Genomic DNA, 27,381 nt, shown 5'->3' on the forward strand with positions numbered 1-27,381 from the left:
TAGAGAGTTCCTCGGGGATCCCTGTGCCTTCAGGTGGACAGGCAGGGTCGGTGCAGGCCTTGGACATCGTGCCCTCTGAACCCTCGTGCCACCTCTGGGTGTCTCCCAGGCCTGGTTTGGGAGAGCAGCAAGTCAGGTTCTTCAGCTGCCTCTGGAAGGACCTAGGGGTGGGATAAGAAAGGACGGGGAAAGCCACCCGGGGTTGTTTAGCAGACTGACATATGGCTATTTTCCCTACAGCAAAACCGGAAATCCGGACGTCTGACAGGCTCCCGAATGGCATGCTCCAGTGTGTGGCAGAGGGATTCCCAGAGCCCACAATAGATTGGTATTTTTGTTCGGGAACAGAGCAAAGGTGAGAGGATTATTTTTGGCGCTGCTTAAAATTCAAAAGGGAAGGGCTATACTCCAGTTGCATTTCAAACGTGTTTTCGGGCTTCCTGTTTATTTATTTATTTTTGGAATAAAAAGCTGCTCCTTGATTACTTCTTTTTTCTCCTATATCTTTGTGGCTTTTTAAGAAGGGATAATGGCTATATTTTTCCTGGCCAACATTAATTTTGTTTGCTGAAAAAATGATTACTGAATGCCTTCTCTATTTTGGTGGTTATCTTTTTTGGGTTTATCATGCAATTTCTAGCCTGCAGGTAGATAAAGCAATTTCCCTGGACAGAGTAATTAGATTTCCACTCTATACACAGGAGGTAATGTGTGTGGGAAATGTGGCTGCGGTTATCATGAAAAAAAAAATTACCTCAGAAGTTAATTGCCAAGTAACCAAAAAGTAATGATCGCACAATTACAACATACATATGGCGTTTGTGAGCGATGGGTTTGAAAAAGTGTTTCTCCTTGATTAGGCACCCAGGCCCCGAAACAAGGAACATCTGCCGTTGTGTGGCTTTCCCTCCCTGTCCGCACTTAAGCCTTAAATTGTCCTCTCATATTACCTGAAGATGAAAAAGGGGTCAGTGTGCCATTTTTACACATCAAATACTGTGTTATGCTCCAGCTTCAAAAGCTTAGTTTGGCCTCATGAATAGTCAGAATGGCGGTAGAAATTTTATTTTTCAAGGAAGACATTTCCTAACAACGCGTTGGGATTGATCACGTTGGATTATTGTTTTGGTGTGGGTTTTAGCAGAATGTTTTGTTTGTGGGTGCATAAAAGCCCTGAATGTTGTGTCTTCTATGATGTGGCCCGAGTAAAATGTTTACATGGAAGCGAGCCGTGCGCCAAACACTGGTCTAGCGTACACCATGCTCGGCTGCTCTGCGTGGGTGAATCTGAATTCTGGTGGGTGGAGAGAGGGGGCAGACGAGATGAGCGACTGGCGTGTGCAGGTGCTGAGAAGGCCACGGAAAAGAGGCCTTTGGGGACTGTCTCCTAAGAGAAGATCCTTTTAGCCAGAGTGGTCCTTGCACACATGGGATGCGCCTCTGCCTCTGGACCTCAGGCTCCTCCCCCTGCACTTTTTGAACCTTTCTTGTTTTCATTCTTGTTGATTTCCTACAGTTTCCTCCTCTGCCCTCTTTATCTTCAATCGCCATGCACCCTTTCCAAATTCATTTCTTTCTAAGAGTCTGTGGTGTGGCAGGATCTGGTGCCGGTGGCTGTTCGAATCCCTTTCTTTCAGCCCACCTTGAGACAGTATGCCACAGAAACCTAAGAGAGGAGAATTGACAGAACCCGGCACTTGGTGTGAGGACACAGGTCTGTGTCCAATCTCTAAACCATCGCTCCCTCTTTCTGCTCTCCAACAGTACTCAGAGGACCTCCAGGGGTCAGTCTCCTCGGGCCATTTTGGACTGATGGTTGTGAAAGGGAGTTTTTATGGAGTCTGGGTTTCTAGTCGTGCAAGCGTGCCAGAAGAAGGGGTCATGGGCTTTTGTTTAGCTTCCTGGTGTAAGCCCACACTGCCGTTCTCTTCTAGGTGTGCCGTTCCCATCCCAGCGGTGGATGTACAGATCCAGAACGTGTCTGTGTCACCATTTGGGAAACTGGTGGTCCAGAGTTCCATAGACTCCAGCGTCCTCCGTCACAACGGCACGGTGGAGTGTAAGGCCTACAACGATGTGGGCAAGAGTTCCGCCTTCTTTAACTTTGCATTTAAAGGTAACAACAAAGGTATATTTCCTTTTAATCCAATTTAAGGGGATATTTAGCTTCTGTATACCATACCATGATCTTAACTCCATCTCATTATTGGCCATATCATTTCTGGTAATGCCTGCATCACACCACGTGGTCATCAAACTCTTCATGTCCATGTTAGTCTGCTGATGATGTTTGTGCTTTCACCAATGTAATCTTGGCCATTTTGTTTTTACCGGTTCTCTTTGTGCCTGTATGAGTTTCTCGACAAGTTATATGTGTGCAGATAAGTTGAGTAGGGAGACATTCCTGCCTTGTACAGATACATAATTTGGGGCACTTTAAAAATTTTAAATGCACAGGATGTGATGGCACATGCCTTTAGGCCCAGCACCGGGGAGGCAGAGGCAGGTGGATCTCCGTGAGTTCAAGGCCAGCCTGGTCTACAGAGAAGAGTTCCAGGACAGCCAGAATTACATAGGGAAACCCTGTCTCAAGAAACAGAAACAAACAAAATAATAAATAAGTTCAATTTAAAATTCTAGTCATTTAAGATGAGTTACATTTTGTTAAATATCTGTATCAAAATATTAAGTGTCTTTTATATGATCTTGTCAGCAAACGATTTTCCCCTCACTTTCGTAGTGTGTTTGTACATGCTTGCCCATCCGCACTGTCAGAATCATACAGAACTCTGCATGCTTTGTATGTGGCCTTCTGTTAGCTACACTCCTTGTCCAGCCAGTTGTGCTTCCTGAGAGGCTAGCAGGCCCGATGGCCCTTGAAAGCACGGCTGAGTGGGCACATATGAGACGGGGAAACTGGGCTCTGGGTTTGTGGTTAGCATTGGCCGCAGGGCTCATGCCAAAAAGCTGCATGCCCTCAGCTTTTGGATATAAGGAGGGACAGAACCATAACACTGCTCTCTGTATTGTTACTTTACCCAGGCAGAGCTAAGAAAGGGTGCTTCAGAAATGCCTTTCTTCTCTGTAAAAGACGTTTATGTTCGGTGTAGAACATTCAGAAAACATAAGAGCACAGAAAGAAGAAAACGCAAACCACCTAGAAAGAAAACCCATGCAGACGTCGCTTTCCATTGAAAGCAACGTAACATTATGCGTGTGCCACAGAAAGTTCATTTTCTTTGTAATCTGGTCCCCAACTCACGTCTTTAAAGATGCTCGTGCATCCAGTGAGGTGGGTGTGGGTGTGGCACGGTGTCAGCTCCATCCCTAGCACAGAATGATAATATAATAGTGACAGTAATGTATTAACATAAGAGGAGGAAAGAAAGAGAGGGAGGAGTGATGTCTCTGAGTACCGAGGGTAAGATGTGTCCCCTGCATGCACCAGGAGAGCAGTGGTTCGGCTGGGGACAGGTGGTGGTAGCCAGGCCGTTGTGCTGCCCCACAGCTCACCGTCACGATTCTCTTCCCTTGCAGAGCAAATCCAGCCCCACACCCTGTTCACCCCGCTGCTGATTGGCTTTGTCATCACGGCTGGCATGATGGGCATCATCGTGATGGTCCTCGCCTACAAATACCTCCAGGTGACCATTGACTGTGCTCTCCTCCCCCGGATGCCGCAGGGACCGAGGCAGCTGATGGTTAACTGGTGACATGGCTTTCCCTTTCTCTTCCAGAAACCCATGTATGAAGTACAATGGAAGGTTGTCGAGGAGATAAATGGGAACAATTATGTTTACATAGACCCGACACAACTTCCTTACGATCACAAATGGGAGTTTCCCAGAAACAGACTGAGTTTTGGTCAGTATGAAGCAGGGGCTTTCCACCCAGCCCTCTCTGTGTACACATAACAGTGTGTTTTTGAGGAACCTGCGTAGCTTCCTTTGCCTTGTTTCACCTGAAATGAGAAGTGTGCTTTCTGTCAAACTGTACAGAGGTTGGCTGGGTTGGCACAAGGAACAGAGCAGTGAAGTGTCTCTGTCTCCAGACATATGCACCCTCAGTTGCCTTGTTGATTTTGGAACCTCCTAATTGTCCCCCGCTGACCTTGTCTTCCTCTCTAAAGGGAAGACGCTGGGTGCCGGTGCCTTCGGGAAGGTTGTCGAGGCCACTGCATATGGCCTAATTAAGTCGGATGCCGCCATGACGGTCGCCGTGAAGATGCTTAAACGTAAGTGACTGCAGGGCCAGGGAGTTCACTGCCTGTACTCGCTGCCGCCAGTTTGCCTCATGGGTTTGTTTGTCTTTGTTTTGCTAAAATACAGTGTTTTCCATTTTAGCAAGTGCCCATTTAACGGAAAGGGAGGCCCTCATGTCAGAACTGAAGGTCCTGAGCTATCTAGGCAATCACATGAACATCGTGAATCTCCTTGGAGCGTGCACCGTGGGAGGTGAGTCCTGTCATCACGGCACCTGCTGTTGTCTGTTGGGCGATCAAAATATGATTTGGATAGTGCTTAATTATAAGTTGTTTAGGAGGGCTTTTTTTTTTTTGTCTTTAACCCAAACGTTTTGTTCTGTTTTGATAGGTTTTATTTTCCTTTGCACTCCTAAAAATGAAGATTTCTTTTAAAAAAAAAAATCATTTCTGTGTGTTGGGAGCCTTCAGGTTCCTGTCCTCTTGTTATTTTGAGATGTTGGCTATAGCTGTCATGCTGGGTTATAGAGCATTGGAGAGACACCCCACAACTGTTCTGCTGCCTCTCATTCCTTTGCCCCCCGACAGTCTTATGGACTGTCTCTATCCAGCTCTCTGCAGGTCAACATTTTAACTCCCACAAGTGTGGGAGAACACACGGGATTTTTCTTTGTGTGGAACTGCGCAAGCCTCTTTTGCCCGTTATACTTTGCATGCATGTGTTGAATTATAATGCCCTCCCCCTTAAACAGGTACAGGGATATAGCTTCTGGTTGTATCATCCCAAGTGAGGGGTGGAGGTGGAGGAATAACCAGGATATATACAACATACTCTCACTGATGCTTACATCAACATGGGCTCTTTGCTGACTCGACTCCCCCAGAAGGGTTTTCTGGTCTTAAAGCTTTATACATTGCTGGGTCATAATTAGTCACTCAGGAGTTAATGTTCATTTGCCTGCTATAACTGAAAGTAGCCCTGAGCCTCCCACTTCTCAAATGCACACCAAATAGAGCAAGCTTTTCACTTCTAATAAAAAAGAAGAAGAAGAAGAAGAAGAAGAAGAAGAAGAAGAAGAAGAAGAAGAAGAAGAAGAAGAAGAAGAAGAAGAAGAAGAAGAAGAAGAAGAAGAAGAAGAAGAAGAAGAAGAAGAAGAAGAAGAAGAAGAAGAAGAAGAAGAAGAAGAAGAAGAAGAAAAAGCTTCCAATTTTAACCCCTTAGTCAGTGTTCCCATCTAGGACGTCTTGACATTAGCAGAAGGCCTGTTGTTCTGAAGGAGCAAGGTGTGTAGAGTGAGCTGTTGCCGTCTGTCCCGAGCCATGGGACAATAGACAGGTTTGAACAGTGTCTCAGGACAGCCCCCGTGACTGATGCTTCATCACCCTGTGAACTGTTCACGAGGCGGTTTCTACCCACAGTAATTAGTGGCCTGTTAACTTCGGAACCGCGCTTTTAAACATTCAGAGCACCAACTCTTTTCAGCCAGTGATGCTCGGCGAAACGGGTAGCTTCAGGTTCTTTGCCCACTTTCCAGTCGGGGCTTAGCTGCCTGTTCCATGTGGTTACTTCCCTACCAGGCTACAGCTCAGGTCCTTCGTTTTCATAATAACATTACAGCAAGGACACAGAAACCTGTCGTACACGGAAGTGAATCAAAGGGTTCCCGCAGAGGAAGCTTGATCACAGTAGAGCCTTTGAAAGCAGTCCCTTGTGGCTGCAAAGCCAGCAGTCACGCCTGGCCCCTAACGTTCATGTCACTTAGACATCCAGGTAGAAAGGGGATTGCTTGTTTTATTTCACTCAGCACAATGCTGCTTTTTTGATAAGTGATGTTAATAGATAGAATTATGTTGGGACTAAGAAGGCTTAGCACTGAAGCTGAATGCTAATAGCCACGGTCACCCTTGGGTATTTCTACAGGAGGCTGGATTATCTAGAGTGTATCTTGCGTCTTCCTAACGTTTTATTATATCCTCATAGGGCCCACCCTGGTCATTACAGAATATTGTTGCTATGGTGATCTTTTGAATTTTTTGAGACGAAAACGTGATTCATTTATTTTCTCAAAGCAAGAAGATCAGGCAGAAGCGGCACTTTATAAGAACCTTCTGCATTCAAAGGAGACTTCCTGGTAAGGCTGATTTGCATAAATAGTCAGCCATTGACAGGCAGTTCAAGGGGTCATAAGGGTTTGCAATCAAGGCTGATTCTTACTTTAAAAAAAATGAACTGAGGTACTCTGAGGTGTGAAATCAGAATTATTAAATTATTTAAATGTGATTCGCTATTTCAGAAGTTCAGATAGTACCCTTGAAGATTCAAATTGAGATTGTTACTGATTTCTCATAATTCATGTTTCTGTTCTTCCCTGAGCCTTGGTTCTGTGGAACTGGATGTGTTTTCTACCTCTTCTTTTTACTGTGGCTCCATTTTCTGCTTCCATTTGTGTTCCTGAGCTTGGGTCTGCAGGCATCTTCACAGTGGGATTGTTTATAGGGAAGAGGGAAAGGCTGTCATACAGCCAGGGTTAAGTCTGGGGACTGAGCATATTTCCATATGTAGACTTCTTTTGTCATCATAGTGTTTTTCTGTCTGCCATGTCCCTCATGTCATTGTTAAAAAGTCATCGCTATTAAAGAACATTGTTTGACCTCTGGGCCGCTCTGAGATTGGCCTGAAGGATGAGGATGCAAAGGATGGAATATATGCAGCTTCGAGGTCCTTGGAGCAAAGTTAGTTTGCTGTGCAGCATAGAAACAAGAATTATGGGCTAATGTAAGTTATAAGAATTAGTTAATAAGAAGCCTAAGCTAATGGGCCAATCAGTTTATAACTAAGAAAAGAAAAGAAAAGAAATCTCTGCCATGGCTCTTGTTTCCTCTTCTCAAATGTGGTTGAGTTCCGCCATGGAAGAAGCCTTCCGAGATCCGTCAAACTCGATGGAATTCCTATCCACACCCTAGACGTGTACTTTACACCACTGCAGTTGTGTGGTGGATCTTACTTACCTCTTCTCGTCTTTACTCTATGCCCTGGGTTAAAATCTTGGCACCAGAAACTAATGAAATTCCATTGGAATTGGACTCTGTTTTTAGATGGTGGGATTTTGTCTTCTGAAGTCTCAGTTCTAGACTTTTAAGGAGGCCTCAGTAAGCGCTGAGGGACAATTACCTAGTAAAGCTTTCCCCACTACTGACACTTAAAGTACCAAGGGAAGCTTTGTGTTTTCATTTTAGTCCTGAAAGCTTGAGTTGTTTAGTGGGGTAGTGAAATGCCACAAAACCCACCTTTGGTTAGTTTTTCTTGAACACAAGACTCTTCATAAAGAGGCAGGAACCACTTTGCCTTGAGTCTGGAGCCTGGGCCCTGTGTGTTTTTTCCACTTTCTGAAATAATGGCCTGAATTGTTCTGTCCTGTGTGATGTTCTTTGCGCTTTGGGATCCCATATGGATTTGGAGCCACCAGCACGCTCTGAAGGAGGTTGTTGTCATGGTGTTTCTATGCTAATCAGAGGCAGGAAGTACTAGAAATCTTGAAGAGTCTCCAGCCAAATGTTTCAGATTCAAGAGGTCCAGATGGTCTAGAAAATCATCCAAATTATTGGTGTTTATCTGAACCAAACTTGGTTTTTCAAAACCTTCTTCCCTCAGTCTCTATGTGCTTAACCATCTCCCCGCGCACATGTCTTGGAAGTGCCTTGTTAGCTTCCGGCTTGTCTGAGTAGGGGCTCATTCAGAGACCGGAGTGGTGTGAGGTAATAGGTTTTGGCTCCTTTTCCCCATTATATCACTGTAGCTGGAGATGGGACTCCTCTAATCTGATCCCCACGAAAAAAGACATTCCTGGGGACTGGACCTGAGCAGTAAATGGTAGGCACTCATCTCTCACAGAACCATTTCGAAACTCTTCATTCAATGGTGGCATTACCTATCTTGACATAAGATCAGTCTGCAGTATGGCCTAGCAGCTGAGAGCGGTAGCCTGACCTGTCCTTGCCAGGGCTGTGTCCCCTTTCCAGTTCTGTTTCCTTCTGACTTTGGTGTTTCCTCTCCCCAGCAACGACAGTACCAATGAGTACATGGACATGAAACCTGGAGTCTCCTATGTTGTACCAACCAAGACAGACAAACGGAGATCCGCAAGAATAGGTACGTCCTTGCCAAGCAGAAAAGCAACCCGGCACTGTGGTTTTTTTGATCACTGGGACTGTGATCGAACCGTGTTCTTTATTTTTCATCTTGTCTCAGGGAGATGGGCTGGGGGTCAGGTGCTGAGCTTGTAGAAATACGGGTCTTACCGTTATAGATGTGAGATTTTTAAAGTGGACCCATCGTTGCCCTAAGGATTCTGAAACCTTCTGTGGGTTATTGGCTTTGTGAGTCAGTGTCCACCTTTCTTCCTCCCTGAGGAGGTGATTGGCCCAAGAGTTCACTCTCTTCATTCATTGCTAGCCTCTGGTACTGTGACTGCTTCTGTCCTCTTCTAACTTCTTAGGTTTCTATTGCTAAGAAACCCCTGTCTTCCTAATAGACTCGTATATAGAAAGAGACGTGACTCCCGCCATCATGGAAGATGATGAGTTGGCTCTGGACCTGGAAGATTTGCTGAGTTTCTCCTACCAGGTGGCCAAGGGCATGGCGTTCCTCGCCTCCAAGAATGTGAGTGGCGGTGACTCTGCAAGAGGCACAGAGTCTTTTTTTTTTTTTTTTTCTTAAAACCTGAGTGTTTCATCATAGTCCTAGTTAGAATGCAGAGTGTCATTTTGAAGTGTGGTAACCAAAAGCAGAGGAAATTTCATTTCTTCATGTTCCAACTGCTGTCTCTTTGGAATTCCTGCTTTAATTTCTGAGCTCGAAAGTGCAGACCTGTCTAAATGAGCTTCCACAAGCATTCTTTCCTATGCGGTGAATTCATTTAAAACTTTGGCTTTAAGATACGTGTGTAGAAAATAGAAGGATAATGGTTTTATCATCAAAGGCGGGAGTCAGGAGTGTGCCTCGTTGTTACTATGGCACGTAGCTGGGCTCCTGCAGGGTGAGCCCCGTAGATTGTATGTGCGGAGTGTTAGGCAGTAAGAGATCAGAGAAAGAAATGAACAATTAAGAAAAGGATGGCCAGGGCTGGGGGGGGGGGGATGGATTCTGGAGGGGACAGAAGTGTCCCTCGGGAGAAAGGAATCATCCCAGAGTACGGTCCCTGCGACTGCTCTAGTGATATCTCCAGGCAGCTTCCATGCTAAGAGACGGGCTAAAATGAAGCTTTCTTCCTTGTGTCCTTAGGAGAGATCAAGTTGAAGCTGTCAGATGTGTTTTGAGGAGAAGACATTCAGAGATGCATACAAAACAAACTTTCAGTTTAGCAAAGCAATTTGACTATTTATAATACATTTTCCTATGAATGAAAGCCGTCGAAGGGGGAGAAAGACGTTTATCGGGACTGAGTTGGAAGGCAATTACAGCAATTAGAGTCCTGATCGTGCAAAACACAAAATGTGAATATCATTTGCGGCATAGTTTTTATTTTTGGGCTACTAAATACTTCTTTAAAACAAAAGTTCTTTTTAAAAAAAAAAATGTAAACAGCATTGTAGTATTAAAAATAGTCTTCTTTTTGAGCGCCGAGATGAATGGCTGTCGCTTTCTCTTCTGCCCCAACAGTGTATTCACAGAGACCTGGCGGCCAGGAACATCCTCCTCACTCATGGTCGGATCACAAAGATTTGTGATTTTGGTCTTGCCAGAGACATCAGGAATGATTCAAATTATGTGGTCAAAGGAAACGTGAGTGCCTCTCTGTCCAACTGATCTACACAGAGCGTTTTGGAAAACTGGTTTCTATTATTGTCGTAATCCAATCCCTACCTTGTAATGCCAAGTATTTCAGCAAAATTTGCACGGAGTGCTGAACGCTCCTACTACTAACGTTTGATAATAGAATTCTTAGTTATAATTGTATAATTAGAGGGCATATGAAGGAAAGAGAAATAGCCTTAATTTTCATTATTGCCTGAGAATAGCAATGCATTTGATTTTGTTCAACTGTAACAATGTAGATCTGAAGGTCACAGTAGGCTCTTTTTATTTGAGGTTGAAATATTCTGGGAAATGACTACAGTCTAAGATGGTGTCAGAGTTAGCTGTATGGAATGCTGGGTCTCGTAGTCAATATGGCTATTACGTAGACTCATAAATAACAGTTGGTTTGTGGAACATAGCGAATTTTCCCAAGTGCTGTATTTCACCACCAGCCTTTTCTGTAACCTCAAGACAAACCCGTGCCTTAGAAAACACTGTCTTCCCATTTTTATAGCGGGAGAAACTAAGGTGCAGTATATTTCAGTGATTTATATCTGAGGTAGCATAGTCAGTAGGGGCCATGGGTATGGAAGGCCATAACCTCTTAGATATATATTCTTAGGTACCCGTTTTTCCCAGGCCCATTTGAACAGTCCATATTTATTCCTGGAGGTCAATTTTTGTGTCTGTCATGATGATGCATGCAATGCCTTCTCTTTTATCGCCGTGGCTCCTCTGTTGGAAGGCTGTGCACAGCTTGGTTTTGTAAAGGTATTGCTGGCTTTATATCCTGGCTCAGTCAGACGGTTCTGAAAAGGCTCCGTCAAGGATTTTTTTCCCCCAGGAGATTTGATGAAACCAACTTCTTCCCATCCTGGTTTAATACATAAAAGAAGATGGAAAATGTTTTACTATTCCAGCCACTAAGTGACTATATATGTATTCATTTTATATATTCATCTGTATATATGTATAACATTATACACAGCATAATTTATATTGATATATAATATATATCAATGGAGCAAGATAGAGGAAGTGAGTCGTCTAGGTCCAGCCTGGCTGAGATTGGCTCCGCTCCCATTCAGCGGGTTTGTAACTGATGAGAGATAGTTACTCTGTGTTCATAGGAGTTAATCATACTTGGCAGAGTTCTCAGAACACAGCCAGGCCCATTCTTCTACTCTGTGGTTTGGAAATTGAAGCCACCAGGATAGGGCTTGTGCCCCAGCATCTCCCTCGCTAATTCTGCAGTTAACAGGTCAAGTCAGCTGAACTAAGCGATTATTTGAGAGTTTAAAGCAAGGGGATATACATGACACGGTACTGCATAGACATTCAAGTGTAGTCACTGTAAAGTCCCTTTGTTCTCTGAAAATTCTCTCAGTTCTTGCGAATTCTTAATTCACAAGATTTTTCCACCCTGGGCTCCGAGTCCAGGGTAGCCTGTGGGCCCCTAGTCAGAATACCATTTCAAACGAATGGACTACTCAGATTCACTTAGAAGTCAGTGTCTTTAGATACCCAGCCCTCTTGAATTCAAGACACTAATCGATCCTAGGTATAAAATCTGCGGATGCATAGTAGATGGTTTTATAGTTTGCATGTGTATCATTCCCTGCCCCACCCCCACACTAAAATAACCTAACCCAAGAGGAGGCTCTCTCCCCAGCGTGCAGTCCTCAACAGACTTAGAGGATTGATTTAGCTTCACGTGGCAGATTAGTATCCTGAAATCCTGATAGACTGACTCTAAGAGGCATAGTCACGGTGAGTTCAGTTTACCAAGTAAAAGGGTCCTGAATGTCCACTGGTGTTAGCTCCAGTTCTGCCGCTCCCCACCTCGGAGCAGCCACTGCCCTCATCAGCCTGTGTTAGTCCAGGTGGACGGGGGTGAGCAGGACCCTGCTGGGCATTTTACCTGCTTTACCTCATTTCCATCCCACGAAACAACTCCTTGTGTTTGAAATCTTATTTTTGTTTTGCAAGATGATTCTGAGGCTGGCTTATCTGTATTTCGGTAACTTCTCCAGTGGGCAAGTGAGAGGTAGTACGGATTGCAGGTGTCAGAAGTTCAGGAGTAAATGAAAGGAATCGGTCGAGGCCAAGGTTCACAGAGACGTTCCGCAACAGAAAGCTCAGCACCAAATCCTCCTGCCTTTCTGTGCATAGCCCTCCTCGTCCTGGTCAAAGGTGACCAGAGATACAGCTTCAATCTTGTCTGTAAGGCAGATACGTGATGGGGTGACACAGGAAAGAGGATTCGGGTGCATGAACTACAGTATTTTAAGTTTTTTTTGTTTTGTTTTGTTTTCTCATGCCACTGCATAAAACTTGAATCTTTGCAGCTACAACTAAGGGGTCTGGCTATAACTAGCTGCAGAGGAGGCTGGGAAATGTAGTTCTAGTTGGGAGAGGCCATATATTTTGTTGGCAGAGAGGAAAAGTGAAACACTAAGGCTCTTCATTGTTCGAGGCAATTATTGGAAGGGAGGTTAGGACCCGTGAACGTGAATGTGTATGTTCTTCATTTACTATACTGACTCAACACCCCCACCTTTGAAAGGGAGCTATTGGAACCACGAATTGAAAGTAGGAAGTGTCTGGGGGTCGTGAAGTTTGGAGGTCTTGTTAGGTGGTACTCATTGCTACATTCCAGCCAGATCAGCGCCAGGACAGCTTTCTGTTTTATCACTTGAGCCTCCTCATTCACTGGCTGAATCTCCTGTGTTTCCTTCTAGGCCCGACTGCCCGTGAAGTGGATGGCCCCGGAGAGCATCTTCAACTGTGTGTACACGTTTGAAAGTGACGTCTGGTCCTATGGCATTTTCCTGTGGGAGCTGTTCTCTTTAGGTAAGGTGTTCCTTGCCAGAGACTGCCTCGTTGCCCAACGGTTTCTAGAGGCTTCCTTTACCTCCTCCTCACTCACGAGTAACCCTGGTTTGCCCCCTCTCTGTGCTCCAGGAAGCAGCCCCTACCCAGGGATGCCCGTCGATTCGAAGTTTTACAAGATGATCAAGGAAGGCTTCCGGATGCTGAGTCCGGAGCACGCGCCTGCAGAAATGTGAGGACCCCTCAGGCTTTTCCTTCAGACGCTTTCCTTTTCAAAGGCAGAAACCCCAGATGTTGACGGTTTTTGCTAGCGCAGTTTGAAATGTCACTAGGTTCCTTTGGTGGCTACCCCTGCTCAAATGTCACGGCTGTGGTTCTTTTCATAATCTCTTGTCACCAATAGCACAGAAACTTTTGACAGTATCTCACGCATACAGGGTTTTATTCTGTCTATCTGTCACTTCACACGTCCTGGTGCGTAGCCCAGATTTGTTTCTGAGGTTGTCCTGTGGTGAGCAGCAGACAGCAGGTTAAGGGCGCAGGGGAGTGATAGACATTGGCCCCCCGTTTTGCAGATACGATGTAATGAAGACTTGCTGGGACGCTGATCCCCTAAAAAGGCCGACGTTCAAGCAGGTCGTGCAGCTGATCGAGAAGCAGATCTCAGAGAGCACCAAGCATGTGAGTAGCCGCCGGGCCCAGAACCCTCTTCCTCCCTGTTCCAGGGTGGTGTTCCCCAGGCTTCCAGGACAAGGCCCAATCTCCCCCATCTCCCTGGCTTGGATTATAAACGGGCCTTCTTCAGAGGGTGGACATAAAACAATGGAAGCCCGTTCTTTCTGCTCACACCCTCCCCGACTTCCCCTTCCCTTCTAATCCAGGGAGATGTGAGCTGGGGGAGGGGAGCCTTGTGCTCAGACCTGTGGAATTAGATGTTATCATAAGGCCAGGCCATGCTTCCTCCCTGTCCTGGAATGCTGATCATGGGACTGTCTGGTCTCCCTCACATGGTGGGACCATTTCTCCTGGGTGGGCTGGGGTGCACTAGAATGGAAGAAGACAGCCTGTAACCACAGTAAAGCGAGCTTTAGACAGTGAGAACCAGCTAGTCGCAATGCCTGCGATGCCACAGCCATATAGAAGGGTTGTTTGAAGTTAGGACAGCGCTCCTAGGGATTCAAGGAGTGTGGAATGAAATAAATCCATTGTTTCCTATTTGGCTCTTATGGAAGAATTAGCCGTCTTTACTGGGGCTAGACTTCTGTTTTAGCTGCTCCCCCTCTCCCCCAAGCCATCGCCGAGGGAACTCTCTTTTCTAATAGCACACCACTGATCCTTTCGGGTTAATGCTTGCTCTGTGGGGCATCAAAGCAGATTGCAAACGAAACATCCATCTCCACCCAAGTGCTTTGATTCCTGACGAGCGACTCTGGAAGAGTTCTGCAAATTACCCCAGCAGCTGGCTCTAGGGATCCGTAAGCCCTCTTCATCGGCTGACCAGTGCTTGCTTTCAGATGAATCCCACGAGGAGAGAAGCGCTCCACACATTGTACACTTAGTACCTAGTGTAAAATTATTTCCTCGTTGGGGGGTGGGGGGGGGAAACTGAGGTGTAAACCCGATCTGGGTTTCGGCCACTGCTTCCTGCCAAACCCTTGTCTTCCGCATTCTGCAGCCATGAGTGCCCCTGCCTGTTGGGTTTTTAGAGGCGGTGCTGTGTTTGACTGTGGCGTCTTTCTCTACAGATTTACTCCAATTTAGCAAACTGCAATCCCAACCCAGAGAACCCCGTGGTGGTGGACCATTCTGTGCGGGTGAATTCTGTCGGCAGCAGCGCGTCTTCCACCCAGCCTTTGCTCGTGCACGAAGACGCCTGAGCAGAAATCATGGCCACCAGGCTTCCCTGCTGTCTCCCTCCCTGGTCTTTTGGCTCCCGTGATGGTTGTTTTGTTTTCCTTTGACTTGTAGCCTACTTCAGGGTAGCTGGTCCCCCATCCCCACCCCACTGTGATCCTGTCTTTATGAGCACACTTTAGTGGCTGATGACCTTTCTGTGTTGCCGTCAGCCACCGTCCCACTGCGAAGGTCCGAACTGTATGTATATATTTTCCTAATAGCAAAGGAGCTCCTACTGCAAACAGACCTCCTGCGCTAGAGGAGGGAGGGTGGGGTGAAACGAGGTGCCCAGAGTTCTTTGCAATGCTCCTCTGAGTCTGTCTGAAAAGTATGGCCAGTAGTTCATTTGAAGAATAGAAGTAGTCCCATTTGGCCTAGCGAGCCCTCCAAGATGATGGGGAAGACGGAGGAAGACTAGAAAGTGAAACCCAAGCCTTTTGTGTGGAAAGTAGACCATTATCAGAACAGAGGACACGCGAAAACATCTGGGCTTAAGAAATCTAGTAGTTCATGCTGAGAAGGAGACCCAGGCTGTGAAAGAAAGTGCCCCGGAAGCACGAACAAAGATTCTTTGCTGTGGGCTGCTGCACAGGCTTTTGTACAACTGACCTGGTTTTTAAATAGAGTTCGCTGTTAGGGAGTAGAATGGAGGCAAGGCCTCCCTAGCCAGCATTTGTAAATACTCATCTATACGTTGTATGTGTCCATACATTGGAGGGGGGAACCCCGCGAGCTTTAGTTTCTGTGTACAACCCTGGCATAGGTCTGCTGTGTGTAAGAATAGATTAAGAGCCATACAGATTTGAAGGAAACAGTTAATGCCTTTTTTTTTTTTGAAAGGAAAAATGTTAACTGCTAAGCACAATTTTTATAAAACCTCTTAGCCAATGTACTTGCTCTGTAGGTTGCCGAGAACAAGCCTCCCAGCTTCAGAGGGGCATTGCAGCCAAGGGAACTGACGCCCTTCTGAAAAGATTACCATTTTACCCCGAGATTCCCACAGGAGTGAGAAAACAGTGCCGTCCTGGTTTGGATTCTCACATAGCAGGAAGCGAAAGTTAGATTCCGCCTTTTTTATAGGCACATCCTGGACATCGGGCCAGTATCTATATAAGTGTGTGTGTGTGTGTGTGTGTGTGTGTGTGTGTGTGTGTGTGTGTGTGTGAGAGAGAGAGAGAGAGAGAGATATCTTGGGGACCTTGTTGCCCTGAATCCTGGAGGTCCTCCAGTACCCAAGAAGTAACAGCTTTTTTTTTCCACCTCTCCTGTCTCTCTCCTGTTTCTCTGCGTGTCACCCACCGGCCAGAAGAGATTACCCAAAGCCACCAGCGGCTTAGCAGAGTGGAGTGCTTACGGATCTATTTATTTGAAATCCACCTGCACTTATGACACTCTTATCTATACTCAACATACTGTACCCATCCCTTAGAACTTATAGAATGCGATCATTCCAGGAAAGCGTAAACTGGAAGCCTGGATGTTACCATGTAGTTGCCACCCCTGCCCCCACTCCCCATCATCACTGTCCAGTATAAGCGATCAGTGTGTCCCTGGCAAGATTCCCGTGTTGTCTTGCAGGGTTCAGGTATGTTGCCTTCACGGTTTTCCCCCAACTCTTGACCCCTTAGACTACATTCAGAGACATGTGGCCATCCAGCTGGAAGTGACCGCTTGCACTGGTCTTCTACACTCTCGCACCTTTCCAAAGTTAACTGGTGAGGCGGTTGTGTTGTCTCGGACGAGGCTGTCGCTGTTTGCCATACTGTGTCCGAAACATTCCTTTGCATTCCTATCGACTTCGGTTATAATAAGGAAAGTAGCTGTTAAATATGGATGTCTAGGTACTTCAGGGGCGCACCATTGAGAATTTGTCTTGGATATTCTTGAAAGTTTATATTTTTATAATTTTTTTTTACATCGAATGTCAGATGTTTCTTTCAGTTGCTTGATGTTTGGATTTATTTTGTGGCTTTTTTTGTAAATATTGAAATGTAGCAATAATGTCTTTTGAATATTCCCAAGCCCCATGAGTCCCTGAAAATATTTTTTATATATACAGTAACTTTATGTGTAAATATATAAGCTGTGCAAGTTTGAACATGTTATGGTTCATGTGTGTGTGTTTTTTTCTGATATGTTGTCCAATTGTTGACAGTTCTGAAGAATTCTAATAAAAATGTAAATATGTAAATCAAATAAAAAGTTTTTTTTTTTAAAGTACATCCACCCAGGCAGAAAGTTTTGTGCACCATTTGCATAAAACACATATAGGACTCTCCATCACACTAGGATTTGTATATGGGAAAATCCAATAGACTTTTATTAGTAATTTTAGTGTGTGCTGTTTTCTTCCCGTAGAACCCAGGGTCTCTATTTAACTTGAGAGATGTAGAAAACATTTGGAGAGTTTTCCGCATAGCTATGGTTAACATTAGGTTGATTCACGGGGAGTGACTATTTGTTGGCAAAATAACAGTAAATAACAGCAATTTCATGTGGTCCAAGCTAATTCACACAGCATGTTTTCTCCTAAAACAGATGGACTAAAACTTAGCTTCGGTAGTAGTGTGTAAGGTTATATCAGAGATCTGAAGAAAGCAGCTTATGTGTTTGGTGTTGGGTTTGAGGTGACATGATCTCCTCATGAGACGAGGTCGATGCTCTTGGCCTCTAATGACGGACCGAGTTCAGCATCCTCACTTGGATCAAGGAGGCTGTTCTGTGGCAGGATCCTCCTGTGATGTACCAGCAAACACCAGCCAGAGACTGGAACCAACTGAGACAAAGCTCTTTCCTGTACCATACAGCTTATTAGGAGTGGGTTAAGGGGAGGTGGGGGTCAAAGCTCTCTCAGTAAAGGCATGTGTTGTACCTGAGTTCCATCCCCAGAACTCATTTTTAAAAAGGAAAAGTCTTGATGTGCTAGCACACACTTAAAAATCTGATACACACTTAGAATCTCTGTGATGGAGAGGTGGAGAAGGGGCTATGGGGCTCCTAACCAGTGAGAGAAGTTATCTCGAAAAAAATCTTTACAAAAAACCAAACAAACCATGAACAGTACTTAATGAATGAAACCTGAGGTTGTCCTCTGGCCTATACATACATGTACACATACACTCAACACACATGAACCTACATACACAATGGAATGCCCAAACACCATCACTCTTGACTTGCTGAATAGATATGTCACGTACACCTGCAGAAGTGTGTCCCAAAGGGGAAAGATGAACTAGAATGAAGACAGATTCTTCCAAGTCAGAAGAAACTTTTGTGGCTAGGAAGGCATCAACATCAATAATCGACATTTCAGTCAGGCGATGGGCACTGCCATATTGCAAACAGGAATGAATGCTAATTGGCAGTAGAACAAAGAGGCCTTTTCCCAAATGGCTTTTGCTGTCATTTAGCCTTTCCGTGTTTAAAATCTTGAGTTGGAAGCTCATGCTATATAAGTCTGTATTCTTTTCCCCAACTGGCCCACAGGCCCTTGTCATCTCATCCAAGCTCAAACTGAGCTCAAATCTTGGTTTAGCCCTGCCTTTGTCATTCACTGCTGTGTGAATATGAGCTGATTGGCTCTTGAAATGCAGGTTTCATAATCTAGTAAATACTATAACGCTCGAATAGGAAACTGTTTAAGAATATCTACCTTGTATGCCTAAACATATGCAGTGCTCAAAAACATGACAACGTTCATCTTGGTAAATTGGGCTTAGTAAGTAGTAGAAGGAAGTGCTGTACTCCGGTGATGGCATACGTCACAGACTCAATAATCACTTCCAGTTATATTACCTCCTTCCTAGATGCAAATGGCGTCCTAGTGTGGACAACTTTGCAGGTGGGATTTACACGCTCCCATCAAAATTCCACCATCTTAGCAATTGAAGACTACCTCACCTTCTGGGCTTCACGTCCATGCTCACCTGTCCTCACATGTGACCCACCCTCCTTTTCTGCTTCCAATCTCACACCTCATGTCTTCCGTTTCCTAACAAGCCCTTGTCTTTTAAGGCCCACAAAAAAATCATCTTGGACGTCGCCTCTCAATTTCCACACCATTCCATGCTTCTGGGGGCTCTTAGCATCAGTTCGTCTTGCACTAGAGTTCTTCTGGCTCCCCCGTCCACCTTTATCTAGTCTTAATTAGCAGAACACCCATATGCTCACTAGTATGTACCTGCCTAGTATTGGACCTTGCAGTCATTTGGAGATGTTCTAGTATGATGGTTTTCTATTGCTGTGGCAAAATACCACGGCCAGAAACAACTTGGGGAGGAAAGAGTTTATTTCAGTTTACAGTTGTTGATCATGAAGGGAAGTCTAGGCAGGAACGTAGAGGCAGGAACTGAGTCATGAAGGAAGGAACATGGCTTAGTATCTTGCTCCCCCTGGCTTGCTGAGTTGCTTTCTTATACCCTCCAGGCTCACCTGCCCAGAGGAGGTACTGCCCGCAATAGATTGGTGTCAACCATCAACCAGGAAAATGGCCCACAGGCTTGCCTACAGACTAATCTGATGGGGGCATTTTCTCAGGTGAGGTTCCCTTCTCTGATGACTCTTGCTCATGCCATATTGACAAAAAAAAAAAAAAAAAAAAGACTCTAGCAAACACAGAGATTAAAATTGCCTGAAAGGTAATGAGTTCCTGAAGACTTCTCCCTGGCGATTGATGAAACTATAATCTCATCCACATCTTCACTTCAGTCAGGGCAGATGCCCAGTCTTCCTGTGCTGACACCTCCCACTTCCGTGTCTTTGGAAGATGTCACTCATCCACCACGGTCCTTCTCTGGTCCAGCCTTGGGAACTCCAGCCTTAACCAGGTGTACTGTGCTTTGTCTTGAGGGAGACCGGGCTGCCTCTCTCCCTGCCCCCGAAATGGTCAACAAGTTCCTATGTTCTTGAGGCATGTTCCTGAAGTACAAGTGTTGGTGTCCCCCGACAGACCCCGGAGCTGTAAGTACACTGTTCCACAAGTGGTTAGTTAATTAATAGTTCTCGTGTAAGTAATTAAACTTTCCATCAGTTGGGAACGAAGGAGTGTCATCTGGGAGGAAACGGTCCCAGGAAAGCCAAGACAAAACTGGCGAGAGTGTAGACCTGAAGAAGCATCCTCTGTGCTGTGGACAAGGGGGAAGCCTTAACAAGGCCTGGTCAGCTGCTCCACCAAGGGGAGAGAAGGCTTGCGGGAATGGTAAGGGTAGAAAGAGGAGTAGTGTAGCATGGATGAGGGAAAGGAAAATGGCACAAATTCTCTTCCTCCTCAGGAGAGGAGGTAGGCAGACAAACATTCAGGACCAGGGTGTAGAAAGAGCTGAGGGAGTTTGCTCTACTCTCTGTTATCTATCTTCTGGCAGATGACTGGAGATTCTTGGCTTCCGTATCTCTGCCTCTCTCACCCCCAACTGTGTGTGTGTGTGCGTGTGTGTCCCAAACCCCTCCCTTTATTCAAGGACTCTATTTTTTACGATTTCACTGCCATCTCAGATCATCTTTCTCAGTTATTTTATTTGTTGTTTATCTGAAATCTACATTGAACTCGGTGCCCTTTCGTTTGTATGCTAAATCTGTTCGCCCTTGTCTGGGTGTTGCACGTCTACATTTTGATTTGCTAGCAGTTAGCCATAGTCAATAGTCAAGACTCAGCTCACAAAGCTCCTTGGTCTACATTACTTCCCCTTCAGCTGGACAGTCTCCCTGACACTGAACTCAAGGGTAGTGATTGGACGTTTTAGCACATTTGCTTCCTGCTTCTTCTGGCTGTCATTGTTGCTATTGGAAAGTTAGCTCGTGGGGCTGGGAAGATTAAAGGAAGTGTTTGCAGCATAAGCATGTGTACCTGAGTCCAACCCCCAAGACCTGCCTAAAAGCCAAGGGAAGCCCCCTAGGCCTGTATCTCAACACTGAGGGGGCGGGCACGGGACAGTCTCTGGGACCTAGTGGCTAGCTGATTTGATTGAATTGGTGAGCTCCAGGCCAGTGACACTAAAAATTAGAGATTTGCAGACACCGATGTCAACCTTGGGCCATTTTTGCCACTTCATTTCACCTTTAAAAATATATTTTAAAAAAAGGTAAAGAAATCAGAACGGCTGCTTTGCTGTCTGCTGCTAATGCGTCTAAGATAATGGTGAGAATGCGGTTGACTGTGAGTGCTCACTTGAGGGAGGTCCCAGGGCCATCTCTTTTCATTCTCTCATGTGTCTCATGAGCATCTCATGCCCTACAGGAACCCCTCTTCCTCTGTGTTTCAAAGAACTGCCTTGTTCATTTGAGCCTCATGAGAAAATGCATGTGCTGGATTCCCTGAGGGGTGTGGGACTGACAGAGGGGACGAGGCAGGAACCCCGGCTTCTAGGCTTGGTGTGCAAGCGTCTCTTTCCCCTGAAAGCAGCAGTTGGTTCTGTCGTTACCGATCAACAAGCTGCCCTCCATATGTCTCCTCCACTGCTGATTGTACCCTTGTTGGTTGAATGCAGCTTTTCTGATGTGGGTTTTTCTCTGAAGGGTTTGACCTCCCAAGGCCTGGGTCCTCGGCAGAGATACTCCTGGACGAAATGAGTGTTCTTGAGTGGGGTTTTGTCGGCGTGTCTCCCTTCATGGCCAGCTTTGAAGTATGCGTGCTTTTCTGAGCGCTTCAGCGGGACTGTGATGTGTTTTATGAGAATGACCTTTTTCTTTCTGGTCTGTGGCTTCACAGTTGCTCTTGTTCTGTAGCAGCTCTTGTTTCTCATTAAAAACAAACATTAACGACCCAGATCACTTCTACTAACTTAGCACAAACAGTCCATTCTAGATGCATAAGGGAATCTCTTCCTCATCCCAGAACAAATGGTACTTGTCCATGGATCAAATGTTTCCGCTTCTGGTTTTGTGAATCACACAATTGCGTCTTCTCTTTGTAAAAGCCGCTCCTGGAAAGCTTACGGACAGTCTAGCTTCCCCGCCTTGCAAAAGGAAAAATTGATAGCACGTTTTTTGTCTAATCTTGTGCTTATTTTCTGCTCATTTCATTTTCCTTTCATTGTTGTTTAAGGTTTATAATGTTTTGTGTAAGTCTATGTATCCTTCAGAGAACACACGCAAAGTCCGATGACCTTACTGACTCTTCCAGGCAGTGAAGGGTTTAACGCAGGGAACTGCATGCATAATTGAAGGAGCTGGATGGACCAGCATGGGCTACCTCCTCATCACTGAGACAAAAGCAGCTTGAGGACTAAATGGGTTATTTTGGCTTAGACATCATAGCGGGGTGGATGCTTACATTCAGGATGAATCTTTTTTGCTCAGCTAAAGCTCTCTAGAAACATCCTCCAGACACTTATAGAGGCAGTCTCCAGGTTGTTTCTAAATGCAGTCGAGTTGACAATCTAGACTAATCATCCATCACAGGTGGGTTCTAGACTGGTACCCAAGAATCTGTTCTGAGAAACGCTGCCAAAAAGACCCCAAGGGACAACCAGGAAGTGAAAGCCAAGAGGAGCCCAACGGAGTTGACTTCTCAAGCTCACCTCAGAGCTGCAGCCTGAAAGGAGGAAGCTGCTCTCCTGAGGTTTTGCTCTCGCTGTTGTTTTGTTGTCTTGAAACTAGGCCTGGTGGTGCAGGGCAGAGCACACATCCCCTTTCCACAGGTGCTGGCAGCAGCTGAAGCAGGAGGGAAAAGATGGCCTCCCTCGTGAGCCTCATGGAAGCTCTCCTGATCCATAGACCCAAACACACAAGAAGCAAGTTGCTTCCTTAGTGCCCAGGGAACGCTTCCCAGGCAAGCACTATGCAGTGCTACACTCAAAGCAGAGGTTGCAACTGACACTAAGGGTCACTTAAACCACCTGTGTGCTCATGAGTTGCCAATAAATCCTTTCTTGTCCAAGGCAGGAAGCATTAGATTAGCACCGCCCCCTCCCCCAGACCCTTTACTCTAAAACTGCTCTGGGGGCGATAGCTCAGTCAGTAAAATTCAAGGTTTCCGTTTGGTCCTAGCAAGCTTAGCATCTGGGCTGGAGGCCTCCAAGATTGCCCTGAAATTACGCACACTGGAGAAGAATCAACAGCACTATGCTAATCGCCGCGATTAGCAGGCCTGTTTATGGGAAAGGAAGCAGAGGGGCATCGGAGGCAAACCTCCGTTAGATCTGTCTCGTGACATCAATACGCTGAGCTAAGCAGCCCGTGAGTGTGCAGGGTGTGGAAGCTCCGAGGAGCTGGAGGCACCTTTGACATGAGGTAGTTGGGGCACGCTGATGGTTCCCAGTACACTCAGTGGACTTGAGGAATGAGACCGCAGTTCTCCGATTTAGTTTGAACCATTAAAGTCCTGATACTTCATGTAGCTTATGAATCTAGTTAAAAGGAAGGAGTTCTACTACTTAAATGAAGAAGAAAGGGGTCGAAAACTTCTGACCTGGTGGATTCACAGGGTCTGAGATGCAGGTCTGCAGCTGAGTCTGCTGAGAAGAGGTGGTGGCCACTTTCTAGCATATTGTCCCATGAGAGCTCCCCTCTTAGAAACAACCAAAAGTTGGCCATGAGGGGTTGTGGTTATTAGACCATGACCCAGAGATGAAGCAACAGAAAGAATTCCCCTGGACTGAGAAACCAGAGTCGAGGGCACCAGGGCCTCTTGTCCATTTAGCCTTCTCCCTGGCTTCTAACAATGTTTATAACACCCCCACCGCTGTCTGATTTTGCCTGGAGCTATATAAGTTTGAGGTAGATGAATCAGGATCCTAACTGGCAATCTCACAATATCTCTGCCAGCTGCCTTACCTGCTGCTTGGGTACAGGCAGTGTCTGTATGAGTCAAGTGGAGCCCACAGGCCCTAGAAGCCGAGACATTGTCTCTGAAGTCAGAGCAGATGGTAGGAGATAATCACCGAATCCCTACAGTCTTCCATCTAACACGTCTCTGAGCACCTGCTCGGTATGAAGCACACAGCTAGGTGCCAGGCACCGTGACAAATAAGGCACACATAGACAGTGTCCTTAAGGAGCATATGGGCTCACGGGGCAGACGGATCATGAATATACAACTGATTTTGATGGAATCTGGTGTACATGCAATGCCTTGGGAACACAGAGAGGAGTCCAATTGGCTTTGATATAAAGAGATTTCAAGATACCTGGGACACAGAAGCCATTCAATAAAGTGACAGTCGAGATGATGGACTCTAGGGACAGGCTCTGCAGAACTGAATCTAGCTCCCATTCTATCAAATAGGTGACTGGAAGCAAAAACCTTCTGTCTCAGATAGCTTTTCTATCTGAAAATGGGGCTGCGTGTTCTGACCTTCCCTCTGCGGTGAGGATTAAGGGTTGATAGAAGTGTGATGCTTATCACAGAGTTTGAGGTTTAGAAAAAGCTCCCGTGGCCTACTGATGACTGCAGGCAAAGAATAGGAGCTGCAGGGAGGAGAAGAGAAAGGACAGGGCTTTCAATACAGCTCAGAAACAGGAGGAAAGTTCCAGAAGTCCTGAAGGAAGGTGCTCTGATGGGAGTGTGTAAACTACATAAACAGCGGGGAGCGATGGCTGAAACGCAGTTGAGGAGTTGGGGTGTCATCCCCTTTCAACCCTCGCACCCCGAGCTCCTTACATTTAGAAACAGGCATGAAGAAGAAGCCACAGCAGAAGGCTGCCGAGAAATCTGGCTTGCTGTCTCAAGAGGAGCCTCTGTTCTTCCATTCGGCAGACAATACCCAACCCCGCCCTTTCTCAGAACGAAGGTAGAGAGAGCCGTGGCGCTTACTATCCAAGCCGGGTCCCAGATCTGAGACAGCTTCCAAGGGGAAGGTGGACCATTAGTGAGCGAAACTGCAAACAGGATGCTTTGTTTTCCTGTGAGGAAAATAAAACAGTTGTTAATGAAGACATCTGTGCAGGGAGGCAGCTGGCTTTAAAAGACATGATAGGCAAAGTCTACCTATGGTGCTGCACTTTGAGCAGGGTCCCCAATAAAGAGAAGCAGTAGCCACAGAGAGACCTGGGCAGGGCACCCTACATCAATGCCAAAGTTCGAACAGGGGTTTAGGGAGCAAAGACTCCAGAAATGGATCGTAGCATCCTCAGTTGGAAAGTGACAGTGACCGCGGTATGCATGGTCTTTGTAAGCCGTGTCTCTAGGTCTGTGTTGGGAGTGACAGAGATGGGATGGAGTCTATCAGCAAAGAATTCATCCAGGGGCTCTCAGGGCTGTGAGGGACAGATGTGGAAAAGAGAACACGTAGCCAGAGCTGGCCCTAGCTGGTGCTCCTGCTGCCATCCCTACAAGCGCCAGCCCCAGAGCACCAGACAGCAGCCCCAGCCCTGCTTCTGCTCCAAGTGAATGAGTGACATCTCCTCTGGCCCCACGTCAAAGCTTGATTCAATGGCAGGAACATTAGACAGGGATGTCCAGAGATTTGCTGTAAGGAATCGGCTTTGTCTGTGGAGAGCAAGAATCCCCAAGGATATTCCTCTAGGCAGCTGAAGTCCCAGGAACAAATACGGGTCTAACCCAAACCTTACAACACCAGGTCTAAAGGCAGGAGAAAACTGACGTCCGGCCTTGAGGTTAAGGAAGCAGATAGTGGATTCTTTTCTCCTAAGACTTTTGCTTTAATCCCAGACTTTCAACTATTTGAATGAGACCCACACTGAGATTTTATCTTCTTTACTCATTCTGTCCATTCAAGCATTGAACTCACTCAAAAAACATCTTCACAGACACACTTAAGATAACGTTTAACCAAATATCTAGACACCCGCCACTCAGTGACAACGACACACAGCATGAGCTACCACAGTGGGTGAGTACAGCTGATTAGCTAAGAGTCATGCGTCTACTTTCTGGGGATGAGCAAGCTCAGAAAAGAGAGAACGTGGAATGTTCTAGAAAGGGTAGCTGTCATCCTCCCATCAAAACTCCAAAGGCGAGTTGGAGCTTGTAGAAACTGAGTTAGGATTCTGGGTAACCAGAAAATGACAAATTCCCACTGTATCATGGCAAACATTACCTCTTCTTTTAAATACGGTGGGAAGTCACTGGAGGACTTTGAACAGAAAGTGATATGAACTAATTTATTGCTTTACTTATTTGTGGTGATGCTGGGGATTGAACCGAGGGCCTCATGCATGCTGGGAAAACTGTACCACTGAGCTATAGTCCCAGCACCAATTCATAGTCTTAAATGGTCACCCTGGGAGAGATGGCTCAGCTGGTAAGCGCATGCCACACAAATGTGATGACCTGATTCTGATTCCTGGAACCCACATGAAGGTAGAAGGGGAGAAGTGACTTCAAAGTTGTCCTCTGATCTTCGCACACGTGCTGTGACATTTGTATGTCTTCCCAGGCACATCATATACACAGAATAATAATGGATTTAAGAAAGCAAAAACCTATGTTTGGAGGAAATGACTGCCAGGCCCAAGACTGAGAGAGAACATAGGTGTGATCACCATGGCTACAGTGAGGGCTTTGAGAGATGGTAATGAGGCAAGTATTTTGCAAAGCTTGCTTACCAAGCTGGGATACCTACCTGTATCAGTCTACACATACCTGCATCAATCTATACCTGCTTGCACCAATCTACACCTGCCTGCATCAATCTACACTTTCCTGCATTAATCTATACATGCCTGTATCAGTCTACACATGCCTGCACCAATCTACACAAGCCTGCATCAATCTACATACACCTGCATCAATCTGCACACACCTGCATCAATCTGCACACACCTGCATCAATCTATACCTGCCTCTATCAATCTACACTTTCCTACATTAATCTATACATGCCTGCATCAGTCTACACCTGCCTGTATCAATCTACACCTGCCTGCATCAATCTACACATACACTTCTCTCCAAACAAAGCAACTGATCACTTCTCTCCAGCACCCACTTTTGTGACCAAACACATCTTTGCTACTTTGCTATTGGCTGGTGCCTTCCGTTCTTTTGAACAAACCTCCAGCAACCTGACAAAACCCCTGGTTCAGAGGGCCAGCACACAAACAGTCAGGATTAATTTGGAGGTGGCACTAAAGGGATTTGCTGATGGATTAAGCTAGTTTAGGGGACGGGGGTTAGTCAAGTATGACTTCTAATATTTTCAATTAAAATTTTTGGTAGGTGGTAATACATGTTAGAGGGATGGGGCAGAAACTCTGGGGGAAAGAAGGAAGACTCTACTGTTGGTTTTTGACATATGTATTTCAATATGCATGAAACGCCTATTAGTGATCCAAGTAACTATATGCAGGAGACATTTAGTTATAGGTATGACTCAGGAGAAAGGGCAGGGTCAGAATATGGGTTGTGGACCAGGTAGCTTTGCTGTGCCCTTGCTTGGACTCTGAGGACTTCTGTTTTTTGTTTGTTTGTTTTGTTTTTTGAGACATCCTGGGCGAGGACTATATAGGCTAGGCTGGCTTCAGACTCACAGAGATCTGTTGGCCCTTGCCTCCCGAGTATGAGAATTAAAGGTGTGCATACCACACTCTGTGGTTCCCAAGTCTTGGAGGCCAAACCCAGGTTTCTCCAAGGTCAGGATTGCACTGCAGGGTCAGAGCAGGGACCTCTATGCCACAATCAGCAACCTGAAGCTCTAGTCTCTGCCATCCCTGGATTTCCACACCTTATTTTGTTCACACACACACATTATATATA

General features: G+C 45.9%; 1 protein-coding gene across 2 annotated transcripts in view; it reads left to right on the plus strand.

The window, feature by feature from the left end:
* Kit (KIT proto-oncogene, receptor tyrosine kinase) overlaps positions 1-16,921 on the plus strand; it is a 76,617-nt gene extending 59,696 nt beyond the window's left edge. Inside the window, exons 8-21 of one of the 2 annotated variants that reach the window (XM_050150159.1) lie at positions 241-355; positions 1,935-2,128; positions 3,538-3,644; positions 3,738-3,864; positions 4,130-4,234; positions 4,344-4,454; positions 6,183-6,333; positions 8,260-8,351; positions 8,734-8,861; positions 9,861-9,983; positions 12,740-12,851; positions 12,963-13,062; positions 13,406-13,511; positions 14,576-16,921. In XM_050150159.1, coding sequence (XP_050006116.1) covers positions 241-355; positions 1,935-2,128; positions 3,538-3,644; positions 3,738-3,864; positions 4,130-4,234; positions 4,344-4,454; positions 6,183-6,333; positions 8,260-8,351; positions 8,734-8,861; positions 9,861-9,983; positions 12,740-12,851; positions 12,963-13,062; positions 13,406-13,511; positions 14,576-14,707 — 1,703 coding nt within the window. In that variant the 3' untranslated portion in view covers positions 14,708-16,921. The remainder of the gene's footprint in view (positions 1-240; positions 356-1,934; positions 2,129-3,537; positions 3,645-3,737; positions 3,865-4,129; positions 4,235-4,343; positions 4,455-6,182; positions 6,334-8,259; positions 8,352-8,733; positions 8,862-9,860; positions 9,984-12,739; positions 12,852-12,962; positions 13,063-13,405; positions 13,512-14,575) is intronic. The other variant, XM_050150160.1, reaches the window with a different exon arrangement.
* Positions 16,922-27,381: the final 10,460 nt, after the last annotated feature.

The sequence above is a fragment of the Alexandromys fortis genome, unplaced genomic scaffold, assembly GCF_014885135.2.
Source record: "Alexandromys fortis isolate MF-2015 unplaced genomic scaffold, M_Fortis_MF-2015_v1.1 scaffold_0, whole genome shotgun sequence".
NCBI classification, from domain to species: Eukaryota; Metazoa; Chordata; class Mammalia; order Rodentia; family Cricetidae; genus Alexandromys; species Alexandromys fortis.